The sequence below is a fragment of the Felis catus genome, chromosome C1 (genome assembly GCF_018350175.1).
Source record: "Felis catus isolate Fca126 chromosome C1, F.catus_Fca126_mat1.0, whole genome shotgun sequence".
NCBI lineage: Eukaryota > Metazoa > Chordata > Mammalia > Carnivora > Felidae > Felis > Felis catus.
Genome location: NC_058375.1, coordinates 187,563,618 through 187,579,616, shown reverse-complemented (window position 1 = coordinate 187,579,616; position 15,999 = coordinate 187,563,618). Strand labels below are relative to the sequence as shown.

The following is a 15,999-nucleotide window of genomic DNA, read 5'->3' as shown; positions in this document are numbered from 1 at the left end:
AGTTAAGCATCCAACTTCGGCTCAGGTTGTGAACTCACAATTCATGAGTTTGAGCCCCCATATGGGGCTCTCTGCTGTCAGCACAGAGCTCACTTTATATCCCAGGTGCCCTTCTAAGTAAATAACTCTTGATACTCATTCATGATGCTTAATTCTGTTACTTAGAGCTCTTAGTGGGCAGTTACATTTCTTCAGTTTTGATCTCAACTCTTTTCTGAATTTAGTGTCATGTGACCTTAAATTTCTCTGGGAGGTGATGATATAATCTAATTAGGAATGCCAATTAAAAAAAAAGTAACAGAAAACATGGATATTTAAGATATCTAGAAAACAAAGAAAACAGCACACTTTGTGTTTAGTTCCCCTTGTCTCCAATGGGCTGGCTGGAGATGGACATGTGTCACTGGACCCAGTGAGGAGTAAAGAATGAGGATGCTTAGGCTAGAGGCTGCTGCAGCACCTCTGGAGCAGCAGCATATGGCCTCTGGGAGAGAAGGAGAGAGGAGGCTCAAATCAGTTGCCTTCCTATAATTTCTCTCTCTCAAGCCCCATTTTAAGCCAACCAGTGGAGAGGAGTCTTCATAGATAAAATCTTCAGGGAGAATGTAGATAAGTGACTTGCAGAACAAGTCATAGTCCTCAGAGCAGCACAGTCAGGTCCCACGAGTTCCTGAGTCCCCAGTTGTACGTTGTTCATTTGCCTTGCCAGACCTACCCAGGTTACAACTTTCTCTAAGAGAGACATAAAAGCTTCACTTTTGTAACTTGTTTTTAGTGGATGGCCAACTCGATCTTCTCAAAGACTTAACTTTTTCATGTCTGTTTTTTCACTTATCCAAATATCCAGAGGAGCTTTCAGAAGGTAATTGTTTGTTTTTATTTCCTGGGTAAGCCAAACAGAGCTATATTTAAGATCTTTCAGTGCCTCCATGTGCATACTTGACAGGATACACTTTAAGATAAGATGTATTTTGAGGGTGAAAGCAGTGATGAGATATTCCATTTCATAGAAAAATATTTAAAAGTGAACAATGAAAGTAGTTAAGCTTTATGAATATATTCCTGAGTAAACATTTCCTTTTAAACTTACTGACGTATTTCAGTGCTTACTTAATACAAGATGGAATTAATTTTGGTGTGTTTTCTTTGTATTTTAAGATGTACATGAAAAAAAGGTTAAGAAGAAAAGGTTGTATATGTTAGTTCATTCTATGAACAGTGGCTCTTTACATAGTACTTCAATGATCAGAACAGAGTTGCATAAGTGAAAAGGAACATCTATTAGTAAAAAGTAACTTGAAAATGATATTTTTATAACATTTTTTTTCCTGGAGTTTATATGAATTTTTCTGAGACTGCAGTGGAAGCAGAGACAGGAGTTTAAATAAGTTCTAGATGCTTCAGAGCCACTGGGATCAGTTCTCCTCACTCTTGTTCCTCAGATTTTTGGACAGTCAGACACAATTGGCAGCCATAGAGCAAATACTGATTTTATACAGAATAAACCATTTTATCAGGGAGAAACTTAAAACCCCCCTCCAACAAAGGGATTAATTAAAGGTCCTGCAGAATACCATTTCCACAAATTTAAGCCAAAGCCAGTTCATCTGTTTCCTGTTTTAAGTCAGTTTTCTTTGGGCATGTTTAAAGATGTATACCAAATTTTTATTTGTTTTGACTATGACTCAATATCTTTCTTGTAACTTTAAACAAGCCTAAAATAGCTCTTTGTTTTAATTATACTTGACAGAATATATTCTGTGTATTGCTAAAATTCTGCAGAGTATTTCTGCATAGTTTGGGGCATGTGATAGGCTGCAGAGTGCTTAGGATATTCTTTAATAAGCCATTCAGGATGAATTCAGCTGTGCTGACATCTACTGAAAGAGCGTCACTTGCAGACTTGAAGATAATTTCATGCATCTGTTCTAAGTAAACTTCTCTTTCTCCTCCTCCACATATTCTGTTCCTGCCAATCTCTGTGTTTCAGACAAGGAGGAATTTGTTGGCTGTGATCAGAAGTTCTACATTGGTAGGTGGTGATTAATAAGAGGTGGGTCTTTGTCACTTGTTAACTTTTTAGTCATACCATCCTGACTCTCTTCTGAAAGCTTCTTTTGTTGATGGACATTTCCAAACTTGTTCCTTGTTCTGGTTTCCCTCTATCCCCCCAATTTTTTTTGGGGGGGGGGGTTAGTATTCTGATGTGTTGATCATTCATCATGATTCATCTGGTTTCCACTGGATATCTCTTATTATTCAGCAAACACAAATCTTTTATTTTCTTCCAGACTGTTTCATGACATATTTGTCTTACTCTAAAGAGACCAATTGTCTGACTACCAAACTTAACTTTGATGACCACATTTCTATATTCTGTCAATTTGGCAGAGGTTTCTGAAGGACCCCTTTAAAGGCTCATGTAAAACCACACTGGGCTTCCTTTTCCATGAGACAGTGGGACAACAGCAGGATCTATAAAGTGAAATGTTGGTTCCCCGGGCCAAGATGCACATTAGAATCATTGAGAGAGCTTAGAAAAACAACAACAACATGGGACCACTTTTCTGTATCCCCTTTGAGGTTAACTCAGCCCCAACTCCATTAAGTATGCTAAAAGGGAAGGCATCCGCACAAAGGTGGGAAAGAAGCAGCCTGGGGTGGGGCATCACTGAGCAGTATTAGGAGAACGTTTATGCAGGGGATGATGGTGGTCTGGTACAGGTTGTCAGAGCCAGAGCAATGTGAGGAGGACAGCTGCCATCACTTGGGTTCTGACACCTCACAGCCTCTACAAAGATGGCCTCCTCACCTAGCTTGGGTTCTGACACTTTCTGCCAGGTTGCTGACACCATCTGTCCCCATCCTGCACAAGTGCTCTTGACTAATAATTAAATGTATTGAGGACAATCAGTGTCAGGTTTCTCACTGAGAAACATACAGAAAGTGGGGAGGTGGTGGTGGCTGGAATAAATCCCGCAATGTTGAGGTGGCTTTGTGGGTATTGGTGTGAACTCATGGTGTTCGACATATACAGATACAGATATAGATGTGTGTGTGTGTGTGTGTGTGTGTGTGTGTGTGTGTGTTTATACATATACATATAGTCCTTAGCTCTACCTATTGAAAGGACCTGGGAACAGCTCTTTTTTTTTTAAATACCAGAAAGCTCTGTGGTTCAGCGGGCAGGTTAAACAGGATTCTAGGAGTTCAGCAATCATGGTTAAAGCGTCCAACTCTGCCACTGATGACATAGTTGTGAGCAGCCCCCTAACCCATGTCTTAGTGTATCCATCTGAAAAATGTGAGTGATCAGCCTGCTCCCCTGTTTCTATCCTGGCCCAAGCCACTATTCTCCCTCATCTGGGGCACTGCAAGGGCCTCCTAGCTGCTCTCCCCTGAGCCCACACTTTGCATCCTCCCCAAGCAACAGAGGAATTCTTCAGACACATAAGTCAAACCATGTCACACCCATTTCTCCACCACCCAGTGGCTTTTCATCCCATTTGGACCACAATCCAACACTCTGCTTCCTCTCCAACTCCACTTCCTACCCTTCTCCCTACTGCTCAGGACCCTGCCCTACTTGAGCCTTTCTGTGCTTCCCCAAACACTCCTTTCTCTGCACCTTAGCAGTTGACGTTCCCTTCGCTTGGGCTGCTTTCATCCCCAGATGCCTCCTGACTGGCTTCATTACTTTATTCCCATGTCTGCTCGATGTTACCTTTTCACACACACTTTACTTGAATTCCCTCACTCCCCATGAAGAAACACCCCCATCACTCCACTGCCCCTTCTTCTAAGCACTTATTTTTGTTGATGTGTTTACTTTTGTTTCTCCTCCTCCATAAAACGTAAATGTCATGAGGAAATGAGTTTGATTTAGTTGACCGCTAGAACCCCAGCACCTGGCACATGGTGGGCACAGGGTGCAATTTAGCGGCAACATGTGGGGGCATTGTTATTTTTCCTTCTGTTCTCTTCTTATTTTCTACCTTTAGACAGACGTGATTATGTTAATTAACACTTGCTGGTTGCAGTCACTGCAGGCGCCATCAGGCGGGGCAAGAGAAATAATCTCTCCTACCTGGATGTAACATCCTGTGCGTTTCCACCCTCCCAGCTGGCTTCCGCCGGAGCATGCGCCTTTGCCGCCGGAAGTCTCACCTGCGCCAGCAGCACGCGGGGGTCTGCAGTGCCAGCGGCTGTCTGAGCGCGTCAGGCGCCCCCTACGAGGAGGTGGTCAGGTACCAGCGACGCCCTTCAGACAAGCACCGCCTCATAGTGCTCGTGGGTACGTCTCAGGAACTGTGTCTCTCCTCCCCCATAGTGAACTTTTCCTTCTAGAGTCAGTGGTTTTGTGTTGGGAGTGGTGGCAAAACTAGAATTCTTTAGGGACGCCAATATAAACACCTTTACAAAAAAAAGCCTGTCTTATATGTGTGTTTATAAATAAAACTTTATTGTCTCATGCTTTTATTGTTTACAATTAAATGTGGTATGCCATGATATACTGGGGGTATTAACAGGTTGTATTATGAAATTTTGTTTTCTCTTTTTTTTTGACCTGTTTTGAGTTTGTTCTGTAAGCATAGGTGAGTATTTCCCCAGACTGCATTATCAGTCTGTATTAGAAATAAAAATCCTTGGGGTGCCTGGGTGGCTCAGTTGATTAAGCATCTGACTTTTGATTTCAGCTCAGGTTGTGATCTCACAGTGGTGGGATTGAGCCCTGCATTGGGCCTCCACTGCAGGGCATGGAGCCTGCTTGGGATTCTCTCTCTCTTCCTCTCTTTCTGCCCCTCCCTTCCTCTTGAATGTGCTCTCTGTCTGTCTCTCTCTCAAAATAAACATTAAAAAAAACACAGTTTGTTTAAAAAAAAAGAAATAAAAATCCTTAAGATCTATTTCCCTAAGAAATTTGTAACCACCTTCTTCAGAAAAATGTTTAAAGTTTTCTGGACTATATATGGTGCTAAAGAACAGGGCAAATACAGTACTGTGGTGACGTGCTTTTGTGACCAAGAGCTCTGCAAAGCTGGTCCCTGCAGCTGTAGTAACTAATGTCTTGCTGCCATCTCTGTGTATTCCAACTGTAATCAAGGGAGGCCCCTGTAGAGCAGAACAACATGCCCTACAGCCAGGACCGGCTACATAATTTGCAGAGCTCAGGGCAAAATGAAAATGCAAGGGCTTCTTGTTTAATGATGATTAAGATTTCAAGAAGGCAAAAGAAGAGCATTAAACCAAGTGTAGTATGCTAAGCCTGGGCCCTGTGTGATTGCATGAAGTCAGCTCTGACTCCAGTTGCACACAGAGTGTTGACTCAACTATCAGGAAGTATGTCTGGGGGCGTCTGACTCTTGATTTTGGCTCAGGCCATGGTCCCATGGTTTGTGGGTTCGAGCACCAGGTTGGGGTCTGTGCTGACTGTGTGGAGCCTGCTTGGGATTCTCTCTCTCCTCTCTCTGCCCCTCTACCACTCGCTCTCTCTGTCAAAGTAAACTTAAAAAAATAAGTAAACTTAAGTAAACTTCAAAAAAAGGAAATATGTCTGAATTCTATAAGTCATGGGACCCATAATTATAGGGGCTGATTTCTGGGTTGTGATGTGATGGAAACTTCATTTGACAGGAAAGGCAGATTGTCTCAGATTATCTGAAATGAGGCCAGAGAATTTTCAGTGTCCGACATTAGATGAAGGTTGCTGAGGTGACTGGTTCCTGCAATTCCCCAGCTTATTTCTGGAATGTTGAAGAAGTGTGGGTTACTCCATGGGTCACCAGGAAAATTCCTAAGAGCTTTCTGGAATTGTTTCAGTTTGTGAGAAACTAAAAACATTTCCCAAAAAATTTGCTCTCAACTTTTTTCAGTAGAAGAACTGAAATGATGATTTTACCACATAATCATATTTATTCACATCTTATAATTTCTGCATGTGACTTTCTGTATTTAGGACCTTCGGGCGTTGGAGTAAATGAACTGAGAAGACAGCTTATTGAACGTAATCCTAGCCATTTCCAGAGTGCTGTGCCACGTATGTGTAGTTTTTCTTTCCTAGCAGTTCGTTTCGGTAAAACTGTCTTTGTCTCTGCAGATGCACTGATCTCAGTTAACTATGCCATACCATTTTTGTTGTAAAAATATATCAGACACTAGGGATAGTCCTTGTATAATATTTCTAACTATATTTATTTTAATAGAGGGAATTGATTTATTGACATGTAGGCTTTTAAAGGGGGACTTTGTCTCTTTTCCATTTCTCAATGACTATATAGATGACTCTTCAGGAAAACTAATATTTAGCAGTAATAACTAACGTTCATTAATTACTTACCATCTTCCTGGCACTGTGCTTGGCTCTTTAAATGCCGTATTTTATTTTGAAACTTTCAATATATACAGATATAATTTTATATAAGTCTGTATATATGATTATATCATCCATGGCAGGAAAGAGCATGTGCATGTAGGTTCTTCCTCTTCATCTGAACGCAAGAGAGAGGAACTTAGAGAAACCACTTAAGAGCTTTGCATGCGTTCCCTGCAGTTTGGGGGGCATGGAAGACTGATGTCAGAATTATACCTGAAAAAATGGAAAGAGTTTAAAGGAGTGGCCAATGGCTATAGTCTGGGAAGTAGCTACCCTTTGAGAAATCACAAGTGACTAGCTGGCATAGGGATGGATTTGAGATACTCAGTGGCAACGGTGGTGGTGATAGGGTTTGCAGAATAACCCAATGCATCTTCTAGGAGAGCAGAGCCAGATTTAAATATCTACCAGATATAAATATCTAAAAGGAGCCTGTAGTATCCAGCATCAGTATCAGTGAAGTGAGAATTTTCCTGCTCTTTCCTCTCCTTTCTGCACTGTAGCCTTGGACAGTTAGAAAGCTGGAGAGGAATAGTAGAGAGGCAATGAAAGGGAGGAGAGGAATCCTATTCCCTTTCCTGACTTCTGGCTTCTCTGACTGCAGGCTTCCCTGCTTGCAGCAAGTCTGAGCCAGGTGTGGGGAGGAGAAGCCTAAAATAATCATAATTTTGATTATTACATGGGAATGGAATTTTATTAGATCAAGACTGTGTTTGTGGCACAGGTGATGGTGGCCTTTTTTTTTTTTTTAACCTAAGAGTAATGAGAAGAGTCCTGATAACTGCTTAGATTTTCATCCAGGACCAGGAGAAGGTCTTGTCCCACAGAAGGCAGTAGGTGACAGAAAAAGTTGCTTTATAGGGGTGCCTGGGTGGCTCAGTCAGTTAAGCATCTGACTCTTGGTTTTGGCTCAGGTCGTGATCTCACGGTTCGTGAGTTTAAGCCCCACATCGGGCTCTGCGCTGACAGCATGGAGCCTGCTGGGATTCTCTCTCTCTCCCCCTCTCTCTGCCCCTCCTCTGCTCTCTCTGTCTCTCAAAATAACTAAACTTAAAAACAATTTTTAAAAAGTTGCTTTATGATCATATACCATAGGTTGTGCTTTCCAAACACTGTTCACATGTGTAAGAATGGACATTGATCTCCAACATCCAGTGTTTATAGCAACACTACCAACAATAGCCAAATTAGGGAAAGAGCCCTCATTGCACTCATATGTGGAATTTAAGAAACAAAACAGATGAACGTAGGGGGAAGGGAAGAAAAAATAAGATAAAAACAGAGAGGGGGGCAAACCATAAGAGACTCTTAAATACTGAGAATAAACCAGGGGTTGCTGTAGGGGAGGGGGGTGGAGGGTGTGGGTTAAATGGGTGATGGGCATTAAGGAGGGCACTTTTTTGGGATGAGCACTGGGTGTCATATGTAAGAGATAAATCACTGAGTCCTACTCCTGAAGCCAAGACTATACTGTATGTTAACTAACTTGAATTAAAACAAAACCACAGAAGAAATCACCATTTTTCAATAATCTGGATAAAAATAAAATGCCCATGGAACATAGAATAATTGTAAGCAGTATAGCTAGTCATCATTCAAATGAGAAAATGTTGCCCATATTTTGCTTTCTAAATTGAGTGAATAGTTTTAATCTTAAAATGAATACATCTAGTTATGCATTAGTTCACAGATTTTAACCTACCATATAAAATATAGTCCAATAGAAGCCACAGAGAATTAGTAATCTTAGGTTTATATTTACATAATTTATTATAACCCGAGAGTATAGTGTTTTACCAGAATTTTTTTTTCAGTACAAAGCTATAGGAGAGGTGGCATAACTGTAGGAATTCTAAGTATCTGCAGAGAGCCTTGAATAAAGAAAAAAAAAGATGACTCTCAGATGACATTTGTTTTTTAAACCTCTTGAATGTCCATAACTCCTTTTATCATTTAGGTTCTATGTCAAGTTCCTGCTTTGTCATTTCCATGTGTTGATATTGTCAAGTGTTCATATATTTCATTCTTAAACTTTGTCAAGTACAAATGCAAATATGCCATTTTTTTTTATGAACAGGGAGAATTTGTGGCAATGCAGATTAAGGGACTAGAAGCTTTGTGGTATATATAGGACACAGAGTTGGAACTGTGGTTCATTCATCTGTGTGTTCTAGGAAACTAATATATCCAGAACAGAGGCACTCAGTACATGTTCGTTGAATAAATAGATGAACAGAAAATGAATCACTTTCAGTTATTCAGTGAGCTCCTGTGTTCTATACCAAGTACTATTTAACTTGAGGAATCTATAATAAAGAAATGGGACTGAATCCAGACTCCACCAGTCTTTCCCTTCTGGAGTTCCCTAAAACTAGTCACCATCTCCCTTGGCTATCAATGCATTTGGGCAAAATTGCAGACAGACTGTCATGGGCTTTCTCCTTTCAATTCAGAGACAATCTGGTGTAGCAGAAAATATTAGTCTAGGAGGAGTCAGAACACGTAGGTTCTTGTTTTCAACTTTGCTTTTCATTAGTCTTGTGTACATGAGCAAGTTACTCTCTAAAATTTTCAGTTAGTTATCAGTAAACTATGGTGATGAAATAGCATTTCATCAAGCTAGCAGTGTGAGCAATAAAATGAGATCTTGGGAAATGCATTATCTAAACATAAGGTATGTTACCTGGGGGCCATTAGGCATCTTAGGGCTCACATATAATTCACTCATGCCTGTTTTTTAGTATGAGCAGCTATCCCTTAGGGTCTCCCCATCCTAGCTCAATACCTAATACATTCGTGTCCACACTGTGATTACTTAATAAAGATTTATAGATGAACTAATTTTGATGAGAACTTCTATTTTCTTATCACCAATTTAGGCTCCGTCTTTTTGGTTCTAGCATTTTATTTACCTGTTTATGTATTCATTTATTTACTTTGATTAGAAATATTTATCCAAATGTATATTGGTAATAAACCAAAACATTTCAAAGATTTGAAAACATTTTTTTAAATTCCGTTTTTTGATAGATACTACTCGTTCCAAAAAGAGTTATGAAATGGATGGACGTGAGTATCATTACGTGTCAAAGGAAACATTTGAAAGCCTCATGTATGGTCACAGGTAGGCTATACATTCAAAATCTGATTCTCACCTTTGGTTATTTTACCTTCAAAATACATGCCCCATTTTTATGCATTATCCAAAGCTTCTGGGGCAATTCCTTTTGTTTCTGAAGAGTTAAGCAAGGAAATGCAAATTGATCAACTACTACACTAACTTATTGGGTTGGGAGAGGGAGCAGAACTGAGTTGCCAGTCTTAGAGACTTTGGAGAAATAGTTGCGTCCTAGATCTCCTAATATTTTTTTCTCCTATTGATTTTCTCCTATTGATAATTCTTCTTGCGCTACCGAAGTCCACATATTTATGTTCTATCTCGTTGGAGTTTATCTTCATGTTACTCTAATAGTATTTGACTTGTAGAAAGAGTTCTTGTTTTCCTTGTGGCACCCTTGCAGGATGCTCGAGTATGGTGAATACAAAGGCCACCTGTATGGCACCAGCGTGGATGCTGTTCAAGCAGTCCTTGATGAAGGAAAGATCTGTGTCATGGACTTAGAGCCTCAGGTAGGTCTATGGTAGAATATTTCCCATCTCCCCAAAGTAATGAATGAATGTCTTGCATTTTGTGCATGTTGCTGTAGATCGTAGTTGAGACATTTTATTCTTTTAGCCTTTTAGGGATAAGACCCCTTACCATATCTAAGGACCAGGATCTTATGTAAAGGAACAGTTGCCAATATCTTGTCTTTAGTTAGGGAATGAGTCTTGCTTCTCAGATACAAAAAGAGAACTGAGCTGGTGGCTATAAAGAAAAGTTAGAATCCTGTTTTGACTTTGATCACAAAGGCATTAAGGAAATTTGTGGAGAGAATAAGATGTTGTTTTACACAAGGAGGTGAGGTTCCCATGTTGTCATATCTGTAGCTACCTCTATGAGACTATATGTGGAGTGAGGCAGGAGTGAGCAAGTTAGGATAAAGAACACACAATGTGTAGGCTCCATTTTTTGATCCTTGTATTTTGTGGGATTTTTTTTTTGTAGTCATTTTAAATATACCACGTGTACTAAAGAGAAACAGGGGATAAGACAATTGTTCTTACTTGGGTCAAGGCTGGTGGTCAGTGTGAAGATGTCAGTAGTATCCAATATAAGATAATAGCCAAGAGGAAGGGGAAGTGAGGGTGAAACAGAACTGATCCACCTGCAGAGTTTGTCTTTGCCTCTTTCCCATGAGATTATTTATAGGATTCTATTCTCAGATTTCATAAGGGTGTCATGACTAGTGAGAGGAAGAGCCACAATTTAAACTTAATTTTAATTCTAGAACCCCATCTCTTAATTATTAAAATTTTTATTTTTTAGAGTTGAGGACTTGAGGGCAAAGGAGAATAAATAAAAATAAATTGGCTGAAAATAATTGCTAATTTCTGGTCTTAGAAATTTTGAGAACATTCATGTTGATTCTAGGAAATTAAGATTTCTGTTTTTAAATATGAACCTATTTTTTTTTGTGTAGGGTATTCAAATAGCTCGAACCCATGAACTAAAGCCCTATGTCATATTTATAAAGCCATCTAACATGAGTTGTATGAAGCAATCTCGGAAAAATGCCAAGATCATTACAGACTACTTTGTGGACATGAAGTTCAAGGTAAGATACAGAGAAAATAGACAGATGCATTTTTTTTCTAGTAAAAAAATAATCACTGTATTATTTTCACAACATTCCAGTGTTAAGGAATGTGATTTTTGTTTCGAATGAATAATGAAATGCCCTATGGTTTGTCCTTTTTACTGGATATCATTTGTAGATATTAAAATAATATTTAATAAATGCTATGATACTATTATTTTTTTTTCTAGTCTGGCTTAAGTTAAAAAAAAAATGACCTCAAGCCACAGTTTGCAAAGCCACATGGAAACTGGGTGTGCACAAGCCTGATGTTTATATTTTACTATTTATCTTATGAAAGAGTTTGAGAAGTTACTTTTAAAATGTTGTAGTGAATATATCTTATATGTAATATGAGTTACTTATATAAAATATATTTCTAAATGCAAATATTATGTATTAATGATGATGGAAATAATAGAGGGGCCAAGACAGGTGGGATTTATCAGTGAACTCTTCCTGGAATAACTAGTTTCTTTCCAGTTTATTTTTTTCATTAAATCTACCTTAACTATTTTAAGTCATCATATACATTCAGCAAGGTGTATAAATCTTATGTATAACAGCTTAATGAATTTTTACATGTGCATATACCCAGATAACCATCACCTAGATCAATATATTACATCTACTTATTTTTTTGTGTATATGGTAAAAAACACATAACATAAAACTTAACATCCTAACCATTTGTAACTGTACAGTTTAGTAGTGTTAAATATATTCACACTGTGCAAGAGATCTCTAGAACTTTTTCATCTTCTAAAACTGAAATTAAACATAAAGAATACGTCATAAGTTTGCATGTCTCCCTTGCATAGGGGCCATGTTAATCTGTATTGTTTCAAATTTAAGGGGTGCCTGGGTGGCTCAGTCGGTTGGGCGTCCGACTTCGGCTCAGGTCATGATCTCGCGGTCCGTGAGTTCGAGCCCCGCGTGCTGACAGCTCAGAGCCTGGAGCCTGTTTCAGATTCTGTGTCTCCCTCTCTCTCTGACCTTCCCCCATTCATGCTCTGTCTCTCTCTGTCTCAAAAATGAATAAATGTTAAAAAAACTAAAAAAAAAACAAATTTAATATATGTGCTTCTGAAATGAAAAGCAGGTATATTTGTATAATCCTTTGTTATTATTTCTGTCTTCATATTTTTTTAAGTGACTACTGTATGAAAATCTGATTCTTCAGTTTGCGTTTCAGACAGTGGAGTCCAGGGATAAATTCTCTGAATCTCATAGGCATTTAAAATTGTGTTCTCATTTTTATGGCAAACTAAACAAATCAACAAAATTGTTTCTGGATCATGAGTATTGTCATCTTGTAAAGGAGTACTGCCACAACATTGCAGTGCCTGCATTTGTATTTGTGCTTATTTTTTCCTTATTTTTTAAGTTTATTTATTTACTTTGAGAGACAGAGAGAGAGAGTGCGAGCAGGAGAGGGGCAAAGAGAGAGGGGGTGAGAGAGAATATGAAGCAGGTTCTGCGATGTCAGCGTGGAGCCTGACCTGGGACTCAAGCTCACAAACTGTGAGATCATGACCTGAGCTAAAAAACCAAGAGTCAGATGCTTACCAGATTGTGCCACCCAAGCTCCCCCCTATTTGTTTTTTATGATTGCACTGTCAAAAAGCTGTACTGTTTTAATTGTTATGGACAAATAAGAAAATAACAGCAGTGAAGTTAATGCATTAGTTCCGAGGAAGGCCAAATGACTCTCACTAAATGAACATTTCACAATAGAGGAAATCGATATCAAAAGTGAATTAAGTCATGGCCTCATGAGGCAAAGGACAATTAAGGTATGTCTAATTCAATAAAACCAGGTCACCATCTTCATGTTGAAAGTGGCAGAATGATATTCTTATTAGTATTTAGTTTTAGAAACTGTATTTTACCTTCTAAAATTTCATTTGAAATTTATGTGTAAGTTTTACTTATATTTAACTGGTAAATTTCATTTTCTTTCTTTCCCTTTCCTCCTCCTCCTGCTCCTCCTCCTCTGCTGCCTTCCTCCTCCTCCTCCTCCTCTTCTTCTTCTTCTTCTTCTTCTTCTTCTTCTTCTTCTTCTTCTTCTTTTTCTTCTTCTTCTTCTTCTTCTTTGTTATATATGATTTGAAAGCTCCAAGTGTTTAGATAATAGAATAATATAATTTAAGTCCAAATAAGAAGTTGAGGGGGTTGTTCTGCCTACCAACTGTTACTTAGTTTTGCAAAGTCTTGACCAGAGAAACATTTAATAAGAGTAAAGATAGAAACATAAGTTTTGTGGTTTAGAATAGAGGACGTTTATTTGACCTAAGTGTTTTTATAAATAGTTTCACAACTGAATATAACATCAAAACAAACTGTGTATTATTTACATTTATCTTATTAAGTCTGTGCTATCCATATTTTTTCATTTCTCCTAAAGGATGAAGATCTACAAGAGATGGAGGATTTAGCCCAAAAGATGGAGACACAGTTTGGCCAGTTTTTTGATCATGTGATTGTGAATGACAACTTGCAAGATGCCTGTGCCCAATTGTTGTCTGCAGTTCAGAAGGCTCAGGAGGAGCCTCAGTGGGTACCAGCAACATGGGTTTCCTCTGACACTGAGTCTTAATGAGGCTTCCTGCTTAATGCTGGGGTTTTAACAATATTCATCTGTTACAGAGCTCTGGAATAACAGCTGCAATCTAAAACAGCAGGATTTGCTCCATTATAATGTGTACAACTTTAAAAGTGGTGCAGTTTATTAATTAGTCCGGTTTGAAAAAAATATTTGCATTGTATGTATGTAGAATTACCTCCTTGGCTTTCAGGAAAAAATGTTTTCCTTTACCTCATATGCAGCAATGGTAGGAGTACGAACAATGTTAAGCCAGTGAGTATGAGAACCTTTCATAGATTTCATGCGGTTTTTGTACAATTCAGATAAAAGAGCTTCCCTAAATAAAATAAGTAGTATTTAATTTCAGAAACTGGATTTTGCCTCATGAAACTTCTGTTTTATGAAAATGGCTTTTACTTGACTTAGCAAGAAAGAAGGGTTAATGTACACATTTCACATCTAATGTGAAAACTTACAGAAGAGACACTGCCCTCATCATTTGTAAATCAATCTACAAGGAAAAAAATTATTCTTCTGTTCAGAGCTGTAACAATCATTAATTTGCCTAAAAGCCAACATCCATATTATGCCTAAACTAGGAAAGGGCAATTGACTTTAGTCCTAGAGACTCGTATCTGAGAAAACCACAAGGTGAGGATGCTATTCCACGAAGTCTTATTTTTCTTTTTCCCTAGATCTTGAGACTTGCAGTTACTCTTATTGGCCCTGTATCTGTTTATCTTCTGCATCATTCTCTAACATTCCCCATACCCACACCATCCCTCTATTCCTCCAATCTCTTTCTTAACTATAAAAGAAACCAAGTGCATACTTCAAGGTATTTGTAGTTCTTTTTTACTTAAAGTGATTATCTTAAAAAAACAACTACCAAAGGGGGAAAAAAAACAAAGAAAAAAATTAACCCCCCAAGAAACCCCGACCAAAGAGAATTAAGTCATTTTTAATGATACTTAGGTTATCTCGGATTTGATCTTCTGTTTTTTTGAGAAAAAGTTTTCCTAAACTTGATTTACAGAGATGGAAGATAAGCAACTGGCGAAAATTTGAGAATTGCCTGTATCAACAGAGACAGACAGACACACAGGCACACACACACCCACACCCACACACCTGCAAAAAAATCTGATACTAGTCTGTATCAATACATACCCACCCTGAAACACTGGGCTTTTGTGTATTTGTGTGTGTGTGTGTGTGTGTGTGTGTGTGTGTGTGTGTGTGTGTGGTGTGGGGGCGTGGGTGTCTCCAGCATCTTGTAAAGGTGGTACACGAGTTGTGTCTTTCCATAATGTCAGCTTTATTCACTCATAAAGCAGGATTTACACAATTTTAACAGATGCAGGATTCCAAACTGAATGACATTTCACAACCTGTTTAACTTGACTTCACATATGTGACACAAGATAAAGTCACAATAAACAAGATACAAGGGTAAGAAGTTAATCAAACGCCAAGTCAGTCAATGAGTGCCTCCTTCAGATGAAAACTCAGTCCGGTCCGGGTCAGCTCTGGTTGCTACCTGCACATTATGTTCAAGCAGTGGAGTGGTTTCTATTATGTTCAGAGATCAGTCTCTTTTTTTTTAATATTTCAATTGATATTTATTCATATTTGTCCATGTAAGGTAAAATGTTTTTTTCTCTTTTTTTTAAATATAAAATTTATTGTCAAATTTGTTTCCATACAACACCCAGTGCTCATCCCAACAGGTGCCCTCCTCAATGCCCATCACCCACTTTTCCCTCCCTCTCACCCCCCCCCCCCCATCAACCCTCAGTTTATTCTCAGTTTTTAAGAGTCTCTTATGCTTTGCCTCCTTCCCTCTCTGTAACTTTAGCCCTTCCAGACTTCTGGTTCTAGGGATGATCAGTGCCTGGCTCTTCTAGGCAATCTTGGCATTGCCGATTATCAGTTCTCGGTACCAACAGAGTGTTTTGGGTTTAGCGGTATCTATTCTCTGCTCACAGCCCTTGACTGCCTACTTGATTCATTTCTTCACTGCTTGACAAAAGTGATTCCACCAGGCTCACTACAGGGCTAACAGCGCCCCTCCCTAACTCTGACGCCTTGGTGGGCGGGGCTTGACACAGCGACGGCGGGCAGAGACCTGGCCCCCAGAGCTGCGGCCTAACCCGACACCGCAAAGCCCCGGCCTGACGCAGGTCCCGGAGGCACGGTCGCGGGAGCCAGGCTCGGGCCGCCGGCCGTTGCGTTGAGAGACCCCGGCTGGGAGAGCGCAATGAGGGCGGACTCGGGGCTCCGCCTGGAGGCCGAACCGG

General features: G+C 39.3%; 1 protein-coding gene and 1 pseudogene across 4 annotated transcripts in view; one reads left to right on the top strand and one right to left on the bottom strand.

Annotated features, from left to right (window-relative positions):
* MPP4 (MAGUK p55 scaffold protein 4) overlaps nt 1-15,999 on the top strand; it is a 67,455-nt gene that overhangs the window by 29,342 nt on the left and 22,114 nt on the right. For 3 of the 4 annotated variants that reach the window (XM_011285475.4, XM_019838481.3, XR_002161671.3), the window contains exons 15-22: nt 848-862; nt 1,991-2,032; nt 4,124-4,294; nt 5,957-6,037; nt 9,404-9,497; nt 9,895-10,003; nt 10,957-11,091; nt 13,520-13,668. In XM_011285475.4, coding sequence (XP_011283777.4) covers nt 848-862; nt 1,991-2,032; nt 4,124-4,294; nt 5,957-6,037; nt 9,404-9,497; nt 9,895-10,003; nt 10,957-11,091; nt 13,520-13,668 — 796 coding nt within the window. Of the gene's footprint in view, nt 1-847; nt 863-1,990; nt 2,033-4,123; nt 4,295-5,956; nt 6,038-9,403; nt 9,498-9,894; nt 10,004-10,956; nt 11,092-13,519; nt 13,669-15,790; nt 15,999 lie in introns of those variants that run through there. The other variant, XM_011285473.4, reaches the window with a different exon arrangement.
* LOC111562108 lies at nt 11,889-11,988 on the bottom strand (annotated as a pseudogene).